The following is a 17,995-nucleotide window of genomic DNA, read 5'->3' as shown; positions in this document are numbered from 1 at the left end:
TCAATGCAAAGTCATGTTAATGGGAACTACAGGGACAGAAATCAAATTACTGGACAAGACACCCTCTCACAAATCTATAAGAGAAGACATCAGTGGCTGGGGCATGGGCTGAGAATGGAAAAAGAACACTTACCAAATACCACCCTTAGATGGATGCCACAAAATGCAAGAAGAAAGAGGAAGACCGTGAAGAACATCGAAACAAACACTTCTGAATGACGTCGAGCACCTCAACATGAAACGGGAAGATTTGGAGTTGACAGGCAAGGACGGCAAATGTGGGTAACCCAATGCGCAGTAAAGCACGGGATGGAATAAGGACTAAGGATGGAACGGCTTCCTTATGAGGAGAGATTAATAAGACTGGGACTGTTCAGCTTGGAAAAGAGACGACTAAGGGGGGATATGATAGAGGTCTATAAAATCATGACTGGTGTGGAGACAGTGAATAAGGAAATGTTATTTACTCCTTCTAAGACAAGAACTAGGGAAGAAGACTCTGAAGAAGTGAGGTTTTTACCCACGAAAGCTTATGCCCAAATAAATCTGTTAGTCTTTAAGGTGCCACCGGACTCCTTGTTGTTTTTGAAGAACTAGGGATTACCCAATGACATTAATAGGCAGCAGGTTTAAATCAAACAAAAGGGAATATTTCTTAATGCAGTCCACCCATGGAACTTGTTGTCAGGGGATGTTGTGAAGGACAAAAGTGTAATTAGTTTCCAAAAACTATTAGATAAGTTCCTGAAAGATAGGTCAATCAATGGCTATTAGCCATGCGCTGGGGTTCCCTGAATCTCTGACTGCCAGAAGTTGGGACTGCATAACAGGGGATGGATCACTTGATGATTGCCTGTTCTGTTCATTCCCTCTGAAACACCTGGCATTGTCCCCTGTTGGAAGACAGGATACTGGACTAGATGGACCCCTGGCCTGACCCAGCGTGGCCGTTCTAATGTTCTTAAGCCAAATCGACTGAGCTCTTTAAGTCTCTCATATATAGCAATTCTTCCATCCCTGAAATCATTTTTTGTTTCTCTTCTCTGCACCCTTCCCTCCTTTTTACAACTAGCCACAATAGTTACTGGCGCTTGGGCGGCAAAAGCCTAGAGCCGACCCTGGCAGCAGCAGCACGTCCTGCACTGGGGGGTGCCCTGGGGCCGCTGCGGTTCACGTCGGAGAGCAACGCCCGCACCTTATGGCCGGGCAGGTTCCGAGCGCAGGACACTCAGGCTGGGGGCTGCCCCTCGGGGCATACAGAGCTGCCTGCAGGTGCCACAGGGCGGCCGCCCCCCAGCGCCGCAGCCGGGGCTGGGCGAAGCGGACAAAGCCACCCAGGTACTGCGGCAGGGCGGCCACGAGCAGCAGCAGGAGCAGGGTCATAGAGGCCGGAGGGCTGCCATGCAGGACCTGCGTCCCGCTCTCCGGGGCTCTGCTCCCTCTGGGGCTGCCCTGCCCCGGCTCCTCAGCCCCCTGGTGGGGCGGTTCCCTGGCTCTGTCCTGGCCGGTCCTGAAGGTGGGAGCCCCGGCTGGAGGGACCCTGGGCTGAGGCGCGGCCCGGGAGCCCCACTGCTTACCCCGACCCTGCCAGCACTGTACTGGCTGGAGGCGAGGGGGGAGTGGGCGGAGTCAGCACTGGTGGGGGGAAGCCCAGTGCTGGGGCGGCAGGTGGTGCAGATTGGGTTGGGGGAGAGCCCAAGGTTGGGACGGCAAGGGGTGCGGGTGGGGGGAGAGCCCAGGGCTGGGGGGGAAGCCAAAAAATGTTTTGCTTCGGGTAGCAAAAACCCTAGAGCAGAGATCCACTGCTCCACCCCCAATCCAACCCAACCCAACCTGCTTAGCCCATCTGCTCTTTAAAACAATTGTAACCCTTCTGCCCATCTAAGTTGGCAGCAACAAGGGCCGGGTTTTGTATCTAGGGGTTTCATTTCAATAACGCAATGCAAAACCGTCTCGAGCCCCCACCCAGTAACCTGGGACAATTACATACCACCCCCTGGGCGCCTTTAAGAGGCAATACTTTCCCTCTTGCAAGCACGGAGTCTGAGTGTAGCAGAAAATGTTTAATAACATGAGGTAAACGACATCAGCATTAAATTGGAAAAACACCACAAACAGGATTTATAACACAAACCAGGAGCAAAAAAAAACACCATTGGGCTGTGTTTTTTCCCCTTTGGTTCTTGAATTCAGCAACCCAAAAATCACCCAGAGTCCCCAAAGTCCAAGACCCTTAAAGTCTCTTGGGTCCAGTAACCCCCCAAAGTCCCAAAAGTCCAACAACCCCCAAAGTCTTTGTCCCTGGTCAGTGCAGCCCCAGAGTAAAAGGGGGGCACGCAGGGTGTTAAGGGGCACCTTACGTGATCCGAGGCCGGCCGGCCGTCTCTCTGTGGGGTTCCGCCGCAGCCTTCACCACGAGCCAGTCCACTTTCTGCCGTTCCACAAACTGTTCCACTCTACGAGCTGCTCCGCTCACCAACCTGTGAGCCACTCCAGCCATCCCCGCAAACAGCTCCGCTCGCCGTTTCTTGGGCCGCTCCAACCGTCCCCGCGCAGCTCACTGCTCCGCCAGCCGCTTAGCAATATAGCTTCAGGCTCCCCCACTCTTTAACACAGAACTCAGTGATCTCAGCTCTTAATAACTTTAGCATTTTTGTGATTTCAGCTCTTAGCAATTTCAGCTCATAGTAGGGGAGCCCCAGTGCACCATTGGCCCAAAGTGAATTCAGCTCAGCAGCCTGTAACTAGACTCCTAATGGAATCAAAAAGAAGAACAGGAGTACTTGTGGCACCTTAGAAACTAACAAATTTATTAGAGCATAAGCTTTCGTGGACTACAGCCCACTTCTTCGGATGCAAATATCAAAGTTAGCTGTGACATTCAACAGTGGAGAGAGCCGTTGGTGCAATTGGTGTTTCAATCCCTCAAAGAGGGCCCATACCATCAGCTACAAATACCTGTCCCCATCCTCTCTCAATTCACTGGGTTTTGTAACCCATGCCCCTTGTCTAGCAAGTGCTACTTAATTACTGGCGAGTCTCTCTGTCATACAACAGTTCCACTGGCCTTGCTTCACCGAATCAGGGTAACAACACTTTATTCTTCCTGCCCCAACAACAGAGAAACTGGGGATCCCACACCAGCCAAAGTAACCACTTTCAGTTGTTGTTGTCCCAGGCTAGGCGGGTGGGTGTGCCTATGCAAACAAGGTCAGCCCCTGAAGTTCTTTTCAACCCTCACCATAATTCACCAACAAATGTCAGGGTAGAGCTTATCCTGACTCTGCTTACACAATTTAAATTATAATAGAGAAAAAAAATCTACTTTTCTGTTTTTAGAAAAGATCTGTGTCATAACCAGTAGTACAGTGTTCAGCTCCTGTCAAATGCAAAATGAAATAAAACCTGAACCATGGTGCTGCCAATGAGCCACCATAATTCACAGGAAAGTTTTCACTCCCCCTTTGATCCGAGCAGGGCTGGCTCCAGGGTTTTTGCTGCCCCAAGCAGCTTTCTTCTTCAGCGTCAATTTGGTGGCAGGTCCTTCCCTCCAAGAGGGACCGAGAGACCCGCCGCTGAATTGCTGCCAAAGAACCCGACGTGCCGCCCCTTCCCCTTGGCCGCCCCAAGCACCTGCTTGCTGAGTTGGTGCCTGGAGCTGGCTCTGGAACCGAGAAATTTATCTTTGTCCAAATGCTACCTCGACGACAGTGAGTCTAGAGGAAGAAATGGGTGAAAAAGGTGAAATGTCATGTTGTCACATTTATGAATATATTGTGACAAAGTTCCTCCTCTATCTTGGTGGGTCCTGCACTTATTGGCAGATTTTCTTGCCTCAGAGATTCACCATGTGGGTTGGGGAACAGCCCAGAGACCTTCCCCTCTGGAAGAACCCACAGTCCAGCTCAATTGGGAGGTTTGGGGGGAACCCAGGCCCGCCCTCTACTCCGGGTTCCAGCCCAGGGCCCTGTGGACTGCAGCTGTCTATAGTGCCTCTTGTAACAGCTGCATGACAGCTACAACTCCCTGGGCTACTTCCCCATGACCTCCTCCAAATACCTTCCTTAGTCTCACCACAGGACCTTCCTCCTGGTGTCTGATAACGCTTGTGCTCCTCAGTCCTCCAGCAGCAGCACACCCTCTCACTCTCAGCTCCTTGCGCCTCTTGCTCCCAGCTCCTCTCACTCCCACCACAAACTGAAGTGAGCTCCTTTTAAAACCCAGGTGCCCTGATTAGCCTGCCTTAATTGATTCTAGCAGCTTCTTCTTAATTGGCTCCAGGTGTCCTAATTAGCCTGCCTGCCTTAACTGGTTCTAGCAGGTTCCTGATTACTCTAGTGCAGCCCCTGCTCTGGTCACTCAGGGAACAGAAAACTACTCATCCAGTGACCAGTATATTTGCCCTCTACCAGACTCCTGTACCCCACTGGTCTGGGTCTGTCACAATATTCACATTGTTAATGTTCTAACACAAAAGCAAAATGAAAAGAAAACAAACTTTATTAAATTATAGTTAAGATGGTTAAGTGCAATTCAGATCAATACAAATTAGGGCTGTCAATTAATTGCAGTTAACTCACACGATTAACTCAAAAAAATAAATCACCATTTAAAAAATTAAGTGTGAATAATTGCCCTTTTAATTGCACTGTTAAACAATTGAATACCAATTGAAATTTATTCAATATATATATTTATTAACTGCAGTTACAACACAGGGGGCTCCCTCCTTCCGTGGTGGGACCCCACGCCAGACAGAGTTGGCTTCCAAGAAACAGAGACCCAGGGTAGAGCGCCCCACACAGAGCACCACAGCCATAGATCAGGAGGGTGGAGGCTGGAGGAGCCCGTTTCCAGGCGACACACGGGCACTTCAGGGACACAGTGTGAGCCGGGAGCCTGAGCCCCTGAATCCCACCCAGAAGAAGGGGTAGATTCCCTCCCCAGCGAAAGAGGCCGATGGGAAAGTGAGGATCACGTCCCCGCTACCCGCATTGACAAACTCCACCCGCCCCCGTTCGTAGTCCAGATAAACCCGGATCCTGTTGGGTGCCCGGCTCCGGGAGAAGCTGTTGAACTGCTCAGTTAATGTGTGAGTCCAGAACTCATCCTCACATCCCTCCAAAGCCCAGATCCCCTGCTCAGGGGTAAAGCTTAATGGTCCCTTCCTGCTCACAGACTCTCTGGCCACCCCCATAGCCCAGAATCCCTTCCCCTCCACCTCTATCTCTACCTTCACGTCCACCTCCCAGTAATGTCTGCCCGAGGTGAATCCCTCACAGCCCAGCACACAGAGCGCAGTGTCAAATCTCTCAATGTTCTTGGGCAGAGCCGGCTGTGTGTCTCCCCTTCTCACACTTCTCCGATCCGCAGACACGATGAGTTCGGGATGGGCCGTGTCTGGATCCAGAGTCACGTTCACTGCAGAGAGAGAATCAGAGCGTGAGGGGCAGAGCTCAGCCCTGGGGCAGGGTCTGATCGTGTCAGTGACAGAACCTGCCCCAGTTGGGGAGTGAACCAGGCAACCTCCTGCCTCCAGGATTTACCCAGCTCTGCCTGGGGAGCAGCGCTGAGATCTCAGCCATGGGCAGGGGGGATTCACACCCCGACAGAGCCAGTTCAGGGACAGAGTGAAAGGATCAGCTCTGCTGAGCCAGGCCCCATTCCACACCTTTCCCCAAATCACCGCTCCACCTCTTCCCCCGAGCACGCCTAGTCTCCGCTCCTACCCCTCCCCGCTGGAGCATCTTGAATGCCGTGAAACAACTGTTCACTGCAGGCGGGAGGCGCTGGGAGGGAGGGGGAGGAGATGGTCAGTGGGGCCGCCGGAAGGTGAGAGGCGCAGAAGGTAGGGGGCCTAGAGCCATCCCTACCAAATCTGGTGCCCTGCACAGCCTGAGTACCTGTACACACACACCCGCTGGAGCAGGAGCTGCGGGGGGCAGGAGCAGGGCAGGGAGGCAGCAGGGCCTGCCCCATCCCACTCCGCTGGCTCCCAGCTGCATCACTCGGGGGGAGGCTTGGGGCAAGGGGTGGAATGGAGGCAGAGCGGGGATGGGAAGAGGTGGGGCAGCAGCTTAGGGGAAGGGGTGGAGTGGGGGCAGGACAGGAGTGGAGCAGGGGCTTGACCTGAGTCCCGTACGCACCCCGCTAGGGGCCGGCTGGGGGCTGGCTGCTGGAGCCAGCGCTGCCAATACGTAGCATGCAGCTGCCTAAGGCACCAGGAAATTTGGGGAAATTTGCTGCCCCAAGTTTCGTGGTGCCCTAAGCAGCTGTGTAGCTTGTGTATTGGCAGGGACGGCCCCTAGGGGGGCAAAGGGAGGAGCTTGGCCACTAATTTTTCCCCTTGGGTGCTCCAGCCCAGGATCACCCAAGGAGTCGGCACCTATGATCAGAGATCCTGGTATCATAGGAGGCTCCCAGCAGATTACAGGGAATCCAACGTCCCCCTGTCCAATGATGCAACTCGGCACAGCCCGTCTCCTTGCAGAGCCCCCTCCCTCCTAACGATCAGCCAGCTGAGCACTAGAAAACCTGCTTTTACAGAGACCCCCCTGGCCCCCCAGGACTGTGTGTAGCTGCGGGTGGGTGAGGACACCGCACACTTACTGAACGGCTGCTCGGCTTGTGCTGGTCTATCGGGGACTTTCCAAACTCCACACTGCTGGCCCCAAGGCCATGCAATGGCTAATACAATATTGCCAACTTCAAGAGATCAAATCTCATGACATTGGCCCAACAATCATGAAATTTTAAAAAGGATTCTATTGTGGTTTTTAGGTCAGTCTCTTGATGTTTGAACTCCTCTGGCCCCTCCCCAGGGTGTGCGCATGTGACAGTTAGTGTTCCCCACTCTCCCACATGCACTGGAGAAGGGGATTTTGAACTGCAGGAGCTTTCACCCCCACATCTGCCCATCTCCTGCCCAGCAATTAATCCTGTCCTGCATCAGTTCTATCCCCACCCAACCCCCCTCAAATCAGTCTCCCAGCTCCCATCATCACCCCCCCATCAGTTCAGCACCCCTACCCCACCGCCCTCAGTTCACCCTCCCAGCACTCACCCTATCGGCTCAGAACCCACCAGCAACACAGCCCCCACCTCAGCCCATCAGCCCCACACTCACTTCAGGCCCCCTGCAGCCCCCAGGCCATAATAAACCCCTCCCAGCCTCACCTCTGCCCCTCCTAGGGTTCTTCACCCTCCCCAGGCCTGGGGGGCTACAGTGGGGTCCCCTCTCCCATTTCCCAGGCTGGCCGGGGAGCAGCCGCACTGGGGTGGTTGACAGGATTTCTAAGTAAAAATAAGGCTCATTTTTAGAACTCTCACATGTCAGGATGTTTTTTTCAGCCACAGCTGACATGTGAGAGTTCTATCACGAGCTCATGAGTGAGGCTTAATTTTACTCAGAAATCGCATCTCTCACAATCACTTTGTAAGAGTTGGCATGTCTGCTAATAGGTGGTGCCTACCTAACCCCTTCTGACATTTATAACATTTTTTCTTTTGACTTGTACATTTCTATCTCTCTACTTTATATTTTTGTGTGTTGAATTTTCCCATTCTTCATTGTACCACTTGTGCATTTGCTAATAATAATAATATGGCCAGGGGATGTGATGTATGCGCATAAAGAGTTCTGCAAATGAGGTGAGATGTTCCTCTCTGATTTTCCTAAAGGCTCATTTGTAAACTCTTAGATCTCTACGGAGATACACTGCTCGCCCCCTCTCCCCCACCCCCACCCATCTGATCAGCCCAACCACTGTTTACAAATTCTAAATTATAATAGAGAAAAGAATCAATTTTTCTGTTTTTAGGAAAGTTCTGTGTAGCCACCAGTAATACGATGTTCAGCGCCCGTCAAATGCAAAATTGAAACAAAACCTCAACTGTGGTGCTGCTGGTGAGCCACCATCATTCATATGAAAACTTTCACTTCATCCCAGAAATTTACCTTTGTACAACAGTCCAGATGACAGCGTGTCTAGAGGAAGAAAAGGATGAAAAAGATTACATGTCATGGCTTCATGTCTATGAATATATTCACATGGTTAAGATTCCAAAACCAAAGCAAAATGAAAAGAAAACAAACTGTATTAACTTAGTTAAGGTGGCTAAGTGCAATACAGATCAATACAAACCAGTGGTTCTCTACCTGCGGCCCAATCACCACACAGCTGCAGCCCATGTGACATCCTCAGGACCATACAGGTAGTATTGGATGTGGCCCGCAATGGTAAATTGTTTGAGAACCACTGATACAAACCATTACACACATAACTAAAAAATAACCCCAAACATTAAAAACTAAGGAAGCTACCTATGGTTACATAAACATCTCTGAAAAAACACACAATTCCCATACAAACCAATAAACAGAAACGTTTTCGCTGATTAGCAGCCAAACAACCTTAACTCTGCTTCTGTATCACCAGTACTCAACACAGTACCACTGACTCCTCCTTTCTGACAGACTTGGTGGTCTCATTGGATATGTCTACACTGCAATGTAAGCCCAGGATTAGCAGAACTTGAGTTAGCAGATCCTGGGTTTTTAACCTAGGGCTTGAGTGTCTACACTCATTTATAATGTAGATTAGGAATTGTTGAACCCTGTGTCCCAACCTGGGGCTCCAGCATCTACACTGCATTATGCTGGCCCAGCTCCAACCACCCATAGCCCGGACTTCCTAGCGCCCTGCCAAAATGTGGCTGCTCAAGCCCCTTGTTCATGGTACAATTTGGAAAAACTTGACTGTCTTCCAAATCTAACTGTCCAGAAGGCAAAGAAAGTGAGATTGTGGGATCCTCTTGGTAGACTCCCAGAGCATGAGTCCAGCGGGGCTCCGTCTACACTGCAAAGCAATAGGGCTTGAACCCTGCATCCTGGCATGACTCAGGCTTGGACTGTCCACCCCTTTGGGGTCCTGCGACCCTAGGTCTGAGCGCTGAGTTAGTGCAATTTGTGTGGAGATGGATGAGGGTTAGTGTTGAGCCTAAGTTTGAACTGGAGGCTTATACTGCAGTGTCGACAAACCCAGTACCTCCAGCTCAGAAGGATAAAAGATGGAGACTCTCTAAAACAACAGAGGGAGTAAGGGTGACAGAGGAAGACTTGCAGGGAAAAAACCCCTAACAGACATACTTAAAAACAGTGAATCTGGAGGAAGATCAGGCTAAGGTTAATGTTTATTGCTGATAAGAAAGGAAAACCCCCAGACCCTGATTCAGTATTCATCCCTACTCTTTTCAATTTCCTTATTCAGCTCTTCCAGCTGGGCCAGCAGGAATTTCTGTCGTTCTTCCAGAAACTGGCATAGTCGCTGAAATTCAGACGCAATCTTTTGCCTCTTTTTTTTTAGCTGTTTCTGAAATGAAGAGACACAAACAGGGAAAGAACAGGTCAAGGACAGGAACACGGAGTGAGTCATGGGACATTTTATAAAGCTTTGTTTGTGCACATGGGAGTATGTCATTGCAACCCCATAGAATTTAACTACTGATATTTTATGGAGAACACACTCTACGCTCAATAGACAGACGATTTTCCAATGGATTTTCAAGAGTCCTAACTGGTGTCTAGAATATGAATGTATCTTGCATGATTAGAACATTCTGTTATCAGTGGTGTATAGAAAACCAGATCCTTCCTAGGACAGCAGCTGTGGGAACTGAACTGCACAGGCAAATATTACTTCTGGGGAGCAAATAGTAGAAACCCAAACTAAGAAGCACTAGACTTGAATTGGGGAACAGATTCTCTCCACAAAATACTCCTAGATGTATAGGGCCACGTTTTCTAAAACAGGTTTTAAAATAAGAGCACCAGCAATTGCTCTGATGAGTTTTGAATGCACAGTTTAGGATACATACATTTTGTCACATCATAAATCTCCAATTTTATCCACAGAGGGATTCTGAGCACAAATCGGGTTGCTTACAAGACACCTATTTGCATGTCCAAATCTGCATCTGCAGGGCACTTAGAAACGAGTGCATGTGAACTGGACACAAGCCCACCAATTCGTGCTCTTTCTGGAGCACTCTAGCTCCTGATACCCCAGGAGCAAGAAACTAAGATCATATCTAGAACCCAAATCTTCTTCATGGCGATGTCTAGCAACGATAGATTAAGGTTAACAAACAGGCTTATATGTTAACAGTTATGTCTGTTGAAAGTAAAGCCAAAAAATGGGGGAAGAATTTGCAAAAAAAAATTGAAATTTCAAAGTCGTTTCCATTTTTCAGTGTTCAAAATGGGACAACTTTTAATTGGTTTGAAAAATATCATGAAATAACTTGAAAAAAATGCACATTTCTTTTTCCTATTTTTTCTAAAATGTAACAAAATAATGTCCATTTCCACCATCACCCCATTTGTTCCTTTTATTCCATTCTCTGCAGAACTCTTCCAAAGTTCTCCCATTTTAGACAAATTGGCAAAAAGAAAAAGGAGGAACTAGGAGACAAAATCTGGAAATTATTCATGTTATTGTGCTTAGTGGCAAAGAGGAGTAAATGGGGAAACAAAGGGATAAAAAATACTTGAAATGTTCAGCTTTTTAAAACCAAAATTAAAACAAATTACACTCACATTATCAATTGGAATATTTGGATTATTAAAACTCTTTCCTTAACACTCCATTTTTCTGTTTATAGTCAATTAAAGCAGAACAGTTTTTCTTTCCAGTGAGAATAAATAAGTAATCCTCTTTCACAGAAAGGAACACGTTTCTCACTGTTCTTCTTCTGTTAGAGTAAGCAGAGTACCAATAACGTCCCTGTGCACATTTGCCTCTGAGTAAGAACGGCACCTACCAGCAGTTCCTGGCTTTTATTTTCCCCACTCGATTGAAGTGATAGAATCTCTTCTCTCTCTTTCTTCAAAATCTCCAAATAGCTCTGAATTTTTTCCTAACAAAAGAAAAACTGGTTTAGTTTTGGTGTTTTTGGAGGATTTTCCCTCCATTTTATTTACATTTTCAAGAATATTAAATACATAATAAAATGGGTGAGCGCTCTAACCACCTGACTAGAGTCATTCTCGTGCTTGTGGTCTCTCTCACTCTCTCCCGCAAATGACTCTCTAAATATTTATCCCCAGTGTTAGGGTGACCATATTTCCCTATGCTGAATATGGGACACCTGGTAAAAGTACTCGTATTCAAGTGAGTTCAACGGCAATCAATCAGAACTCTACAATACAAATGTTCAAATTAACATCAAGTTGACTGAGCCCCTGTTAAAAAGAAATATTGTGGAGTTGGATTCTTTTTATTTATCGTCTTATCTTTAAGGCTTTAGGGTTCACATGGGGAGAGGTGACACGCACACACTCCCGTACACCGCTCACACAAGGAGGGTGACTGACCAACCTGACCCTCCCTGCCCGGTGCTCTCCACTCTCCATCCCTGGTTGGGCCCCTGGGACGGACCCGCCTATCATGGTACCTAGTGCCACGCCTTCCCGAGGCAACACATGGGGACACGCAGGGTAACATGCCCCCCTCCCCAGATTTCTGCCAGGGTTCACACCAGAATGTGGCCAGCAGCACTTTTGGCACCAGGTGGGAGGGAAGGGATGGGAGCTGCTTCCACACATGGTGAGGGGGGAAGGATGACCTGGCCTGTATCTTTGCAGAGCTCCTCTCTTCCCCGCTCCCTTCCGCTGCTCCCCTGTGGTTGGAGGCAGCTTGTCCCTTCCTGCTCGCACAGTGCCAAAAGGCCACATTCTGCTGTGAACCCTGGCAGAAATCGGGGGGGAGGAGGGGGATGCGACCCTGCGTGCCCCCCACGTGTTGCCTCGGGAAGATGTGCAGCGTCAAAAGGCAGCTAACACCTCCAGACTGCTGCTGGCCACCGACACAACCCAGCCGCCTCCTGTCCCTGGGCTACAGTGCGGGCAGGAAGGGGTTAAGCCCGAAGGCTGCATTGTGCACCAGGGCTTCAGTGAACCCGGCCAGAGAGGTGGCTCAGCAGGGGAGGGTGCCTAGGGGGCAGAGCGCTCCCTGGGGGCAGGACCCAGTGGGGGGGGGGCAGGTGAAGGGGGTGCTTTATGCCCCTGCCCAGGAGGCTGCTGTGGAGCCTGCAAGGTCGGGGCACGAACAGCCTGGAAATCGCTCCCCCCACCCCTACTCCAGAGCTGAGCTGAGGGGTGAAAAGGCTTCCCAGTGCCAGCGCTGTGCGGGGCTATGGAACATGCAGGGCTTGGCTCCTCCTGGCCAGCGCCCCGGGGCTGGAGGGTCCTGGGCTTTCCTGGGGCGCTGACCCAGCCAGAGGCAGTGGGGGGAAGAAAGGAGCTGCTTCTCTGCACAGCGCTGGGAGTGGGACATGGGGGGGAGGATATGGAGGAGAAGCAGGGTGGGGGGATGAAGGGGCAAAGCAGGGAGAGGACAGCAAGAGGGGGAGCATGTAAAGGGCCAATGGATGGGCAGCGGAGGCAACATGTAACCAGTCACTGCCTTGCACGTGCCCGCACTCAGAAGCCATGACAGCTCGCAGCGCGCAGCCCGTGCCAGACGGAAACAGTCGGGGGTGGAGCCCTGCTGGCCGAAAGCCAGCACCTAACGGGGACTGCGCTGATGGACGAGCCGGGGGAGCAGCCGGCCCCACCGCCTTGCACACCCACACCCATCATCAGCCACTGGACCCTGCCCCACTCACCGCTGGAGGGCGGGCGGCTGGCGAGCAGGAATCCGGCCAGAGCAGGACCCGCCAGTACTGATGGGGGGAGACAGAAAAGACGGGACAATTTGCCCGTTTTTAAGAAAAAGTTGGAACACCTGCAGGAGGGCTTAAATACAGGACAGTCCCTTTAAAAACGGGATGTCTGGTCACCCTACTCATAACACATGGTGATTAACCTGTTTTGGCCCAGAGCCAAAAAAACACCTTGAGGACAATATTTTATCACTGAGAACTGATTACTAGAGCACTGTTATTAACCCATTCCAGCCCCAAACCATTTTTAAACACAAAAAGGACCTGGAACACATGGTTCCAAAGTGGGCCAAAGAATTAAATTTATACATCTAACACATTACCGTGAGGACAATATTTTAGGAATGAGAACACTCTTATTAACCCATTCCAGCCCAGAACCACTTTTTTAACAGTGTCAGAAGTTGTGGAGCAGAAACATTTAGGCCTATCTAAAAATTACCAGTGAAAAATAACAGACTGTAATACCCATATGAGAGCGACTCTTCCCAAAAATACACAACAAATACAAAATAACATATGAAAAACAGAATCAGTCACAATGACTTATGTGGTGTGATCTTCACTGTGCCCTGGAAGGGTTTGTGTGTCAATACACCCAGGTCCCTGAAATCTCTGTAAGTTTGGATCTTCCAGAAGTTATTGGTATTTTTTAAGAGGTGACAATATTGAAGCCAACTACACTTCTTTCATATGCCACATTTCAGCCAGGAGACTTTTCCTCTCCCCCTTCATGTGCCTTTTTTGAGGGAAAATCCAGCAGTTCCTGTGGTTGCACTGATTCATGACAAGTGCACAACACACGTGCACAAGATTAGGGTTGCCAACCTTCCAGGATTAGTTAAAGATTAGGTTACGTGATGAAATCTCCAGGAACACTTCCAACCAAAATTGGCAGCTGTATTTAAAGATGTTGTTTCTCATTTCTAGCAAAATATGTGGCCCAGGTCAGCAACAGTTCCACTGTAATAGTTCTGTGCTATATGTATAAATTTCACCCCCTTCGGAACTGACTTTTCTTGGTTCTTATTGGTGTTAAAAATGATTTGGGGCCAGAACAGGTTAATAACAATGTGTTAGAAGTCTATTCTCATGGCTAAAATATTGTTCTTAAGGGTCTCTAACAGTATCTGCTCTTTTTTGCAATAATTTTATTAAATGCCGTTCCGGGCCATTCCAGCTTTTACACCGTCCCGTGATTGTTTACCTTGTAATCCTCAGCAGCCTCATGCAATCCCTGCCAGCACTGAGTGTTGCAGGCTTGGCAGAAATTGTGCCCACAATCTAGGCACGCTGGATCTTTAAAATAATCTTGACACACTAAACAAGTCAGTACACCTAGGAGCATTTTTCCAGGATTCACAGCAGCCATGGCTTCTTCTGCAGAGAAAATTGGAATTTATTTTCATTTAACTGTTCTCAGAAATGGGCTGATTCTGAACTTTGAACACCAAACATGTATTTCCTGTGTAGTCATTGTCTTGTTGTGATGGGTTGGGACACGGAGATCCCCTTGGGACTGTCACCTGATGTGCTGGAATTACCTCTGAGCCCGTTTTCCCTGCCAGCCTGGGCCCCCCCAGAACCCTGCCTTGTTGAGCCAGACATGCTAGCCTGCCTGTGACAGGATCAAGACTCACCACCACTGGTGCCTCCCCCTGGTCGTCCTGGGAATTAGCTCTGTCCACTGCGTAGTGCCCTCAGCGCGTGTTGTCTTGCCCACTGTCTGCTCTGCTCTGGGACCCACGTTGCTCTCCGCTCAGTGCCCAATACTCCAGACTCTCCCCCTTCCACGGGGTGGGGGGTGTTAACAGCAGTCTTTGGGACTCACACCTGCCTCAGTGGCCAACCACAACCCAGAGTCTAGCTCCTTAGCTCAGGGGCAAGTTGCAGTCTGTATTGGCCACCGTCTTCTGTGGCCAGATGCAGTATAAGGGAGGAAGAGGGGGACCCAGTCCCGCCCACTGCTCTAGGTCCCGACCCAGGGACCCTCTAGCGGCAGCCTCCTTCTGCCCTCCTTCGTTCCCCTCCTGTCCACCTTGCTTCCCTGAGCCACTTCCCCTTTGGTGCTGTACACCTCCTCTGCCCTTTGTAGCAGGGGCCGCAGCCTGGCAGGTAACACGGCTGGAGATCTCTCTCACTCCCCGGAGCCTGCCCAGCACTGCTCTGTTCAAGGTGCTAGCTCCTTCTCCCTTGCTAGGCAGCCTTTATATAGGGCCTTGCCTGGCCCTGATTGGCTGCCTCTGCCCTGCCCTGATTGGCTCCCCACAGGCCTTTGTTGATTGGCTGCCAGCCAACGCAGCCTCAAAGGCCTGTTCTAGCCCTTTTCTCAGGGGGTGGGGCAACCACCCCACAACACTGCCCAATACAGACCCAGGGTCTGGGCCACAACCCCAAAGCTGCAGGCTTCACTGAAAACAGCTCAGCAAGTTACCTGTTCCCAGCACTGAGACACTCAACTCCTAATGGGATCCAAACCCCAAATAAATCTGTTTTACTCTGTATAAAGCTTATACAGGGTAAACTCATAAATTGTCCACCCTCTATAACACTGATAGCGAGATATGCACAGCTGTTTGCTCCCCCAGGTATTAATCACATACTGTGGATTTATTAATAAACAAAAGTGATTTTATTAAATATAAAAAATGGACTTATCTCTGGGGGATAAACACTGTGGTCTCTGCTTGTGTATGAGCCTCTGTCAGTCGCTAAGGTAGTGGAAGTGCCTACTGCCCTTTGGGTTATAACCTGGGAGTTGGACTCTAATAAAATCCAGCTGGAAGACATTGGGCCTCTTATCAGAAGAGATTTAGGGCAAGAAAGTTACCATTTAGCCCTTACCACTACAGAAATCATTTTTTGACAGTAAAAATCTTCTCAGTTATGCCCTGCATATAATCTCCCTTTTAAGAGAAAGTTCACCAAGAATTTTTTGTCAAGGCACCTCTGGTGCTAGTTGGAGTCTGGTTGTTAGCCAGCATGTACTACACAGACTACATTGGTAAAGGACCTTCTCCTGATGATGGGTGACGATCAAGCCAATCATACTGACTCTTTGACATCTGTCAGGTGCCTTTGATATACTGCCTATGGTGAATTGTAACTTATAGTGCTACACTTGAGTGGCTTTGTCCTTTTCTTTCTAGGAGGATCCCATAGGTAGTGCTTTGCAATGTTCTGTCCGCCCTGGGGACGTTTTCATGCAGGCTGTGATCTGGTTCTATTCTTAAATTAAGGAGAGAGGTCTATGAGCTGCTCTTCCAAATTTTAAAACAGGCCATTCAATTTTGCACTTTGTGTTGGGAGGTTTCATTCTGAGGATAGAGCTACTACGATCAGTAACCATCATAGTGCGTGGCAAGAGTTCCTGGGCGTAATAATTTCATGTCACAGCATCACTGATAATCTGAAGTCCAAAGTCCAGCCCATCCCTGTTCTTGGAGAAGGGTGAGTCTATAATTTATGGGAAATTACAAAACGGTGTTAGGAAGTCCTGTGTTCTGATTGGCCATTAGACATCACGTTTGTGACATATATTGCAGTATCTCTGGGGACCACTGCATTACATTGATGAAAGGTTTATGTTTGTTTGTGTCTTACTCCATGGGGGAGGGTCCCACAAGTCCTCCAGGAACTTGAAAAAGTGTGTGTGTGAGACAGGGAGGGGGACGAAGGTGAGTCACTGATACTGTAAACAGCCCAGAGGTACCAGCCTCTTCAGGTCTGCCCTCCTCTGGTAGGATCACATGGCTTCCCCTTTCACACACACACCACACCCTGTGCAGCCAGCAGAAAGGGGTGTTGAAGCTTTAACTGTCTGAGGAAGGTGGAGTGGGTTCAACAACTCAACCTTCTTAAAAATACTCTGTGTGGGGTGATACCATCAATGGCACCTCATGGCATTGCATTATTCAAACAAGCAAAAAGCTTAGTTTAAACCTGGTCAAGTTGCTAAGAGCAAATAATTCCCAACTCAGAACTAGAAAAACAGGCAATCGAGTAAAGCCAGACAGACAAACATCATCTTCTCACACCCACACAATCCCTACCTTAGATACCGGCACTATTCTCTCTAATGATCAAATAACCTTAGATTTTGCCCCATATTCATCCTAATTTTCCAATACTGATAGAAAATTACAACAAATTTGGCCCCTTTCTTCTCTAATTATTGACTACTGATATAAAATCCCCTCAGATTTTGCAACACTGCTCTGTGTCACAGGGGTGACATGCACCATTACATGCATCAGCAAAACAAAAGTTCTCCACTAACCAGTCCCTGGTCAATCATCACACCCAGCAAGGAAGGTGCCAGGGCCCACGTAACCCAGTTTGCCCCTCCCACCCATTGTGTCTGGTTACATTGATAAAGAAGAACTGGAAAATATAGACTACTTTGCCTACCTTGGAGGCCATCTCTCACAGAGGGCTGACATGGATGTTGAGATTCAGCACAGAATCCACTGCACCAGCCTCGCCTTTGTCCAACCGTCTCGCCAGGTGTTGAACAATCACAACATCAGAACATATAGTAGACTTTTAGTTTATAAAGCGGTGGTAATCCCACCTCTCCGCTATGGCTGTGAGTCTTGGGTGACCTATAGAAAACACCTAGAAAACCTGTAACGCCAGCACCAGCACTTTCTTTGGAAGATCCTCAACGTAAAGTCAGAGCACAGGTCTGTCAGGAAGGATGAGTCAGTTATACTGAGTACCAGTGGTACAGGGGCAGGTTAAAAGTTGTTTGGAGGTTAATCAGTGAAAAAGTTTCTAGTTATTGGCCTGTCTGTGGTATTAATCACTTACTCTGGGTTTATTAATAAATAAAGTGATTTTATTAAATATAAAAAGTAGGATTTAAGTGGTTTTAAGTAATAACAGACAGATCAAAGTACGTCACAAAAGCAAAATAAAGCAAAACGAAGTCTAAGCCTAATACATTAAGCATCTGATTACAGGTAATATCTCACCCTCAAAAATGTTCCAATAAACATGCTTCACAGACTGGATTCTTTCCTAGCCTGGGACCAATCCTTTCCCTGGTACAGTCCTTCTTAATTCCAGTTTACATCTCAGGTGATAAACAGGGGGGTTCTCCTGACTGAAAGCATCTTGAGCTAGCTGAAGACAAAATGGAGGGACTTCCAGGGCGTTTTATATCCTCCTCTTGTGGGCGGAAACCCCTTTGTTCTTCTGTGCAAAATCACAGCAGCAAGATGGAGTTTGTAGCCACATGGGCAAGTCACACATCCATGAATGATTCAGC

At 48.9% G+C, this 17,995-nt stretch overlaps 1 protein-coding gene across 2 annotated transcripts; it reads right to left on the bottom strand.

Annotated features, from left to right (window-relative positions):
- Positions 1 to 2,454: 2,454 nt before the first annotated feature.
- On the bottom strand, positions 2,455 to 14,871 carry LOC128847947 (E3 ubiquitin-protein ligase TRIM11-like). 2 transcript variants are annotated; one of them, XM_054047672.1, is made up of 7 exons: positions 14,364 to 14,871; positions 13,931 to 14,103; positions 10,822 to 10,917; positions 9,248 to 9,371; positions 7,958 to 7,987; positions 5,234 to 5,421; positions 2,455 to 2,752 (listed from the first exon to the last, which is right to left on the bottom strand). In XM_054047672.1, the coding sequence occupies exons 2-7, from the start codon at positions 14,093 to 14,095 to the stop codon at positions 2,726 to 2,728; spliced, it is 630 nt and encodes a 209-aa protein (XP_053903647.1). In that variant the 5' UTR covers positions 14,096 to 14,103; positions 14,364 to 14,871; the 3' UTR covers positions 2,455 to 2,725. The 2 variants fall into 2 exon arrangements, with proteins under 2 accessions (XP_053903647.1, XP_053903646.1); XM_054047671.1 differs by lacking the exon at positions 2,455 to 2,752 and having other exon boundaries at positions 4,618 to 5,421.
- Between the last annotated feature and the right edge of the window lie 3,124 nt (positions 14,872 to 17,995).

Source organism: Malaclemys terrapin, chromosome 13 (genome assembly GCF_027887155.1).
Source record: "Malaclemys terrapin pileata isolate rMalTer1 chromosome 13, rMalTer1.hap1, whole genome shotgun sequence".
Lineage (NCBI taxonomy): Eukaryota > Metazoa > Chordata > Testudines > Emydidae > Malaclemys > Malaclemys terrapin.
Note: the sequence above shows the minus strand (reverse complement) of the source record. Positions and strands in the feature narration are given on the sequence as shown.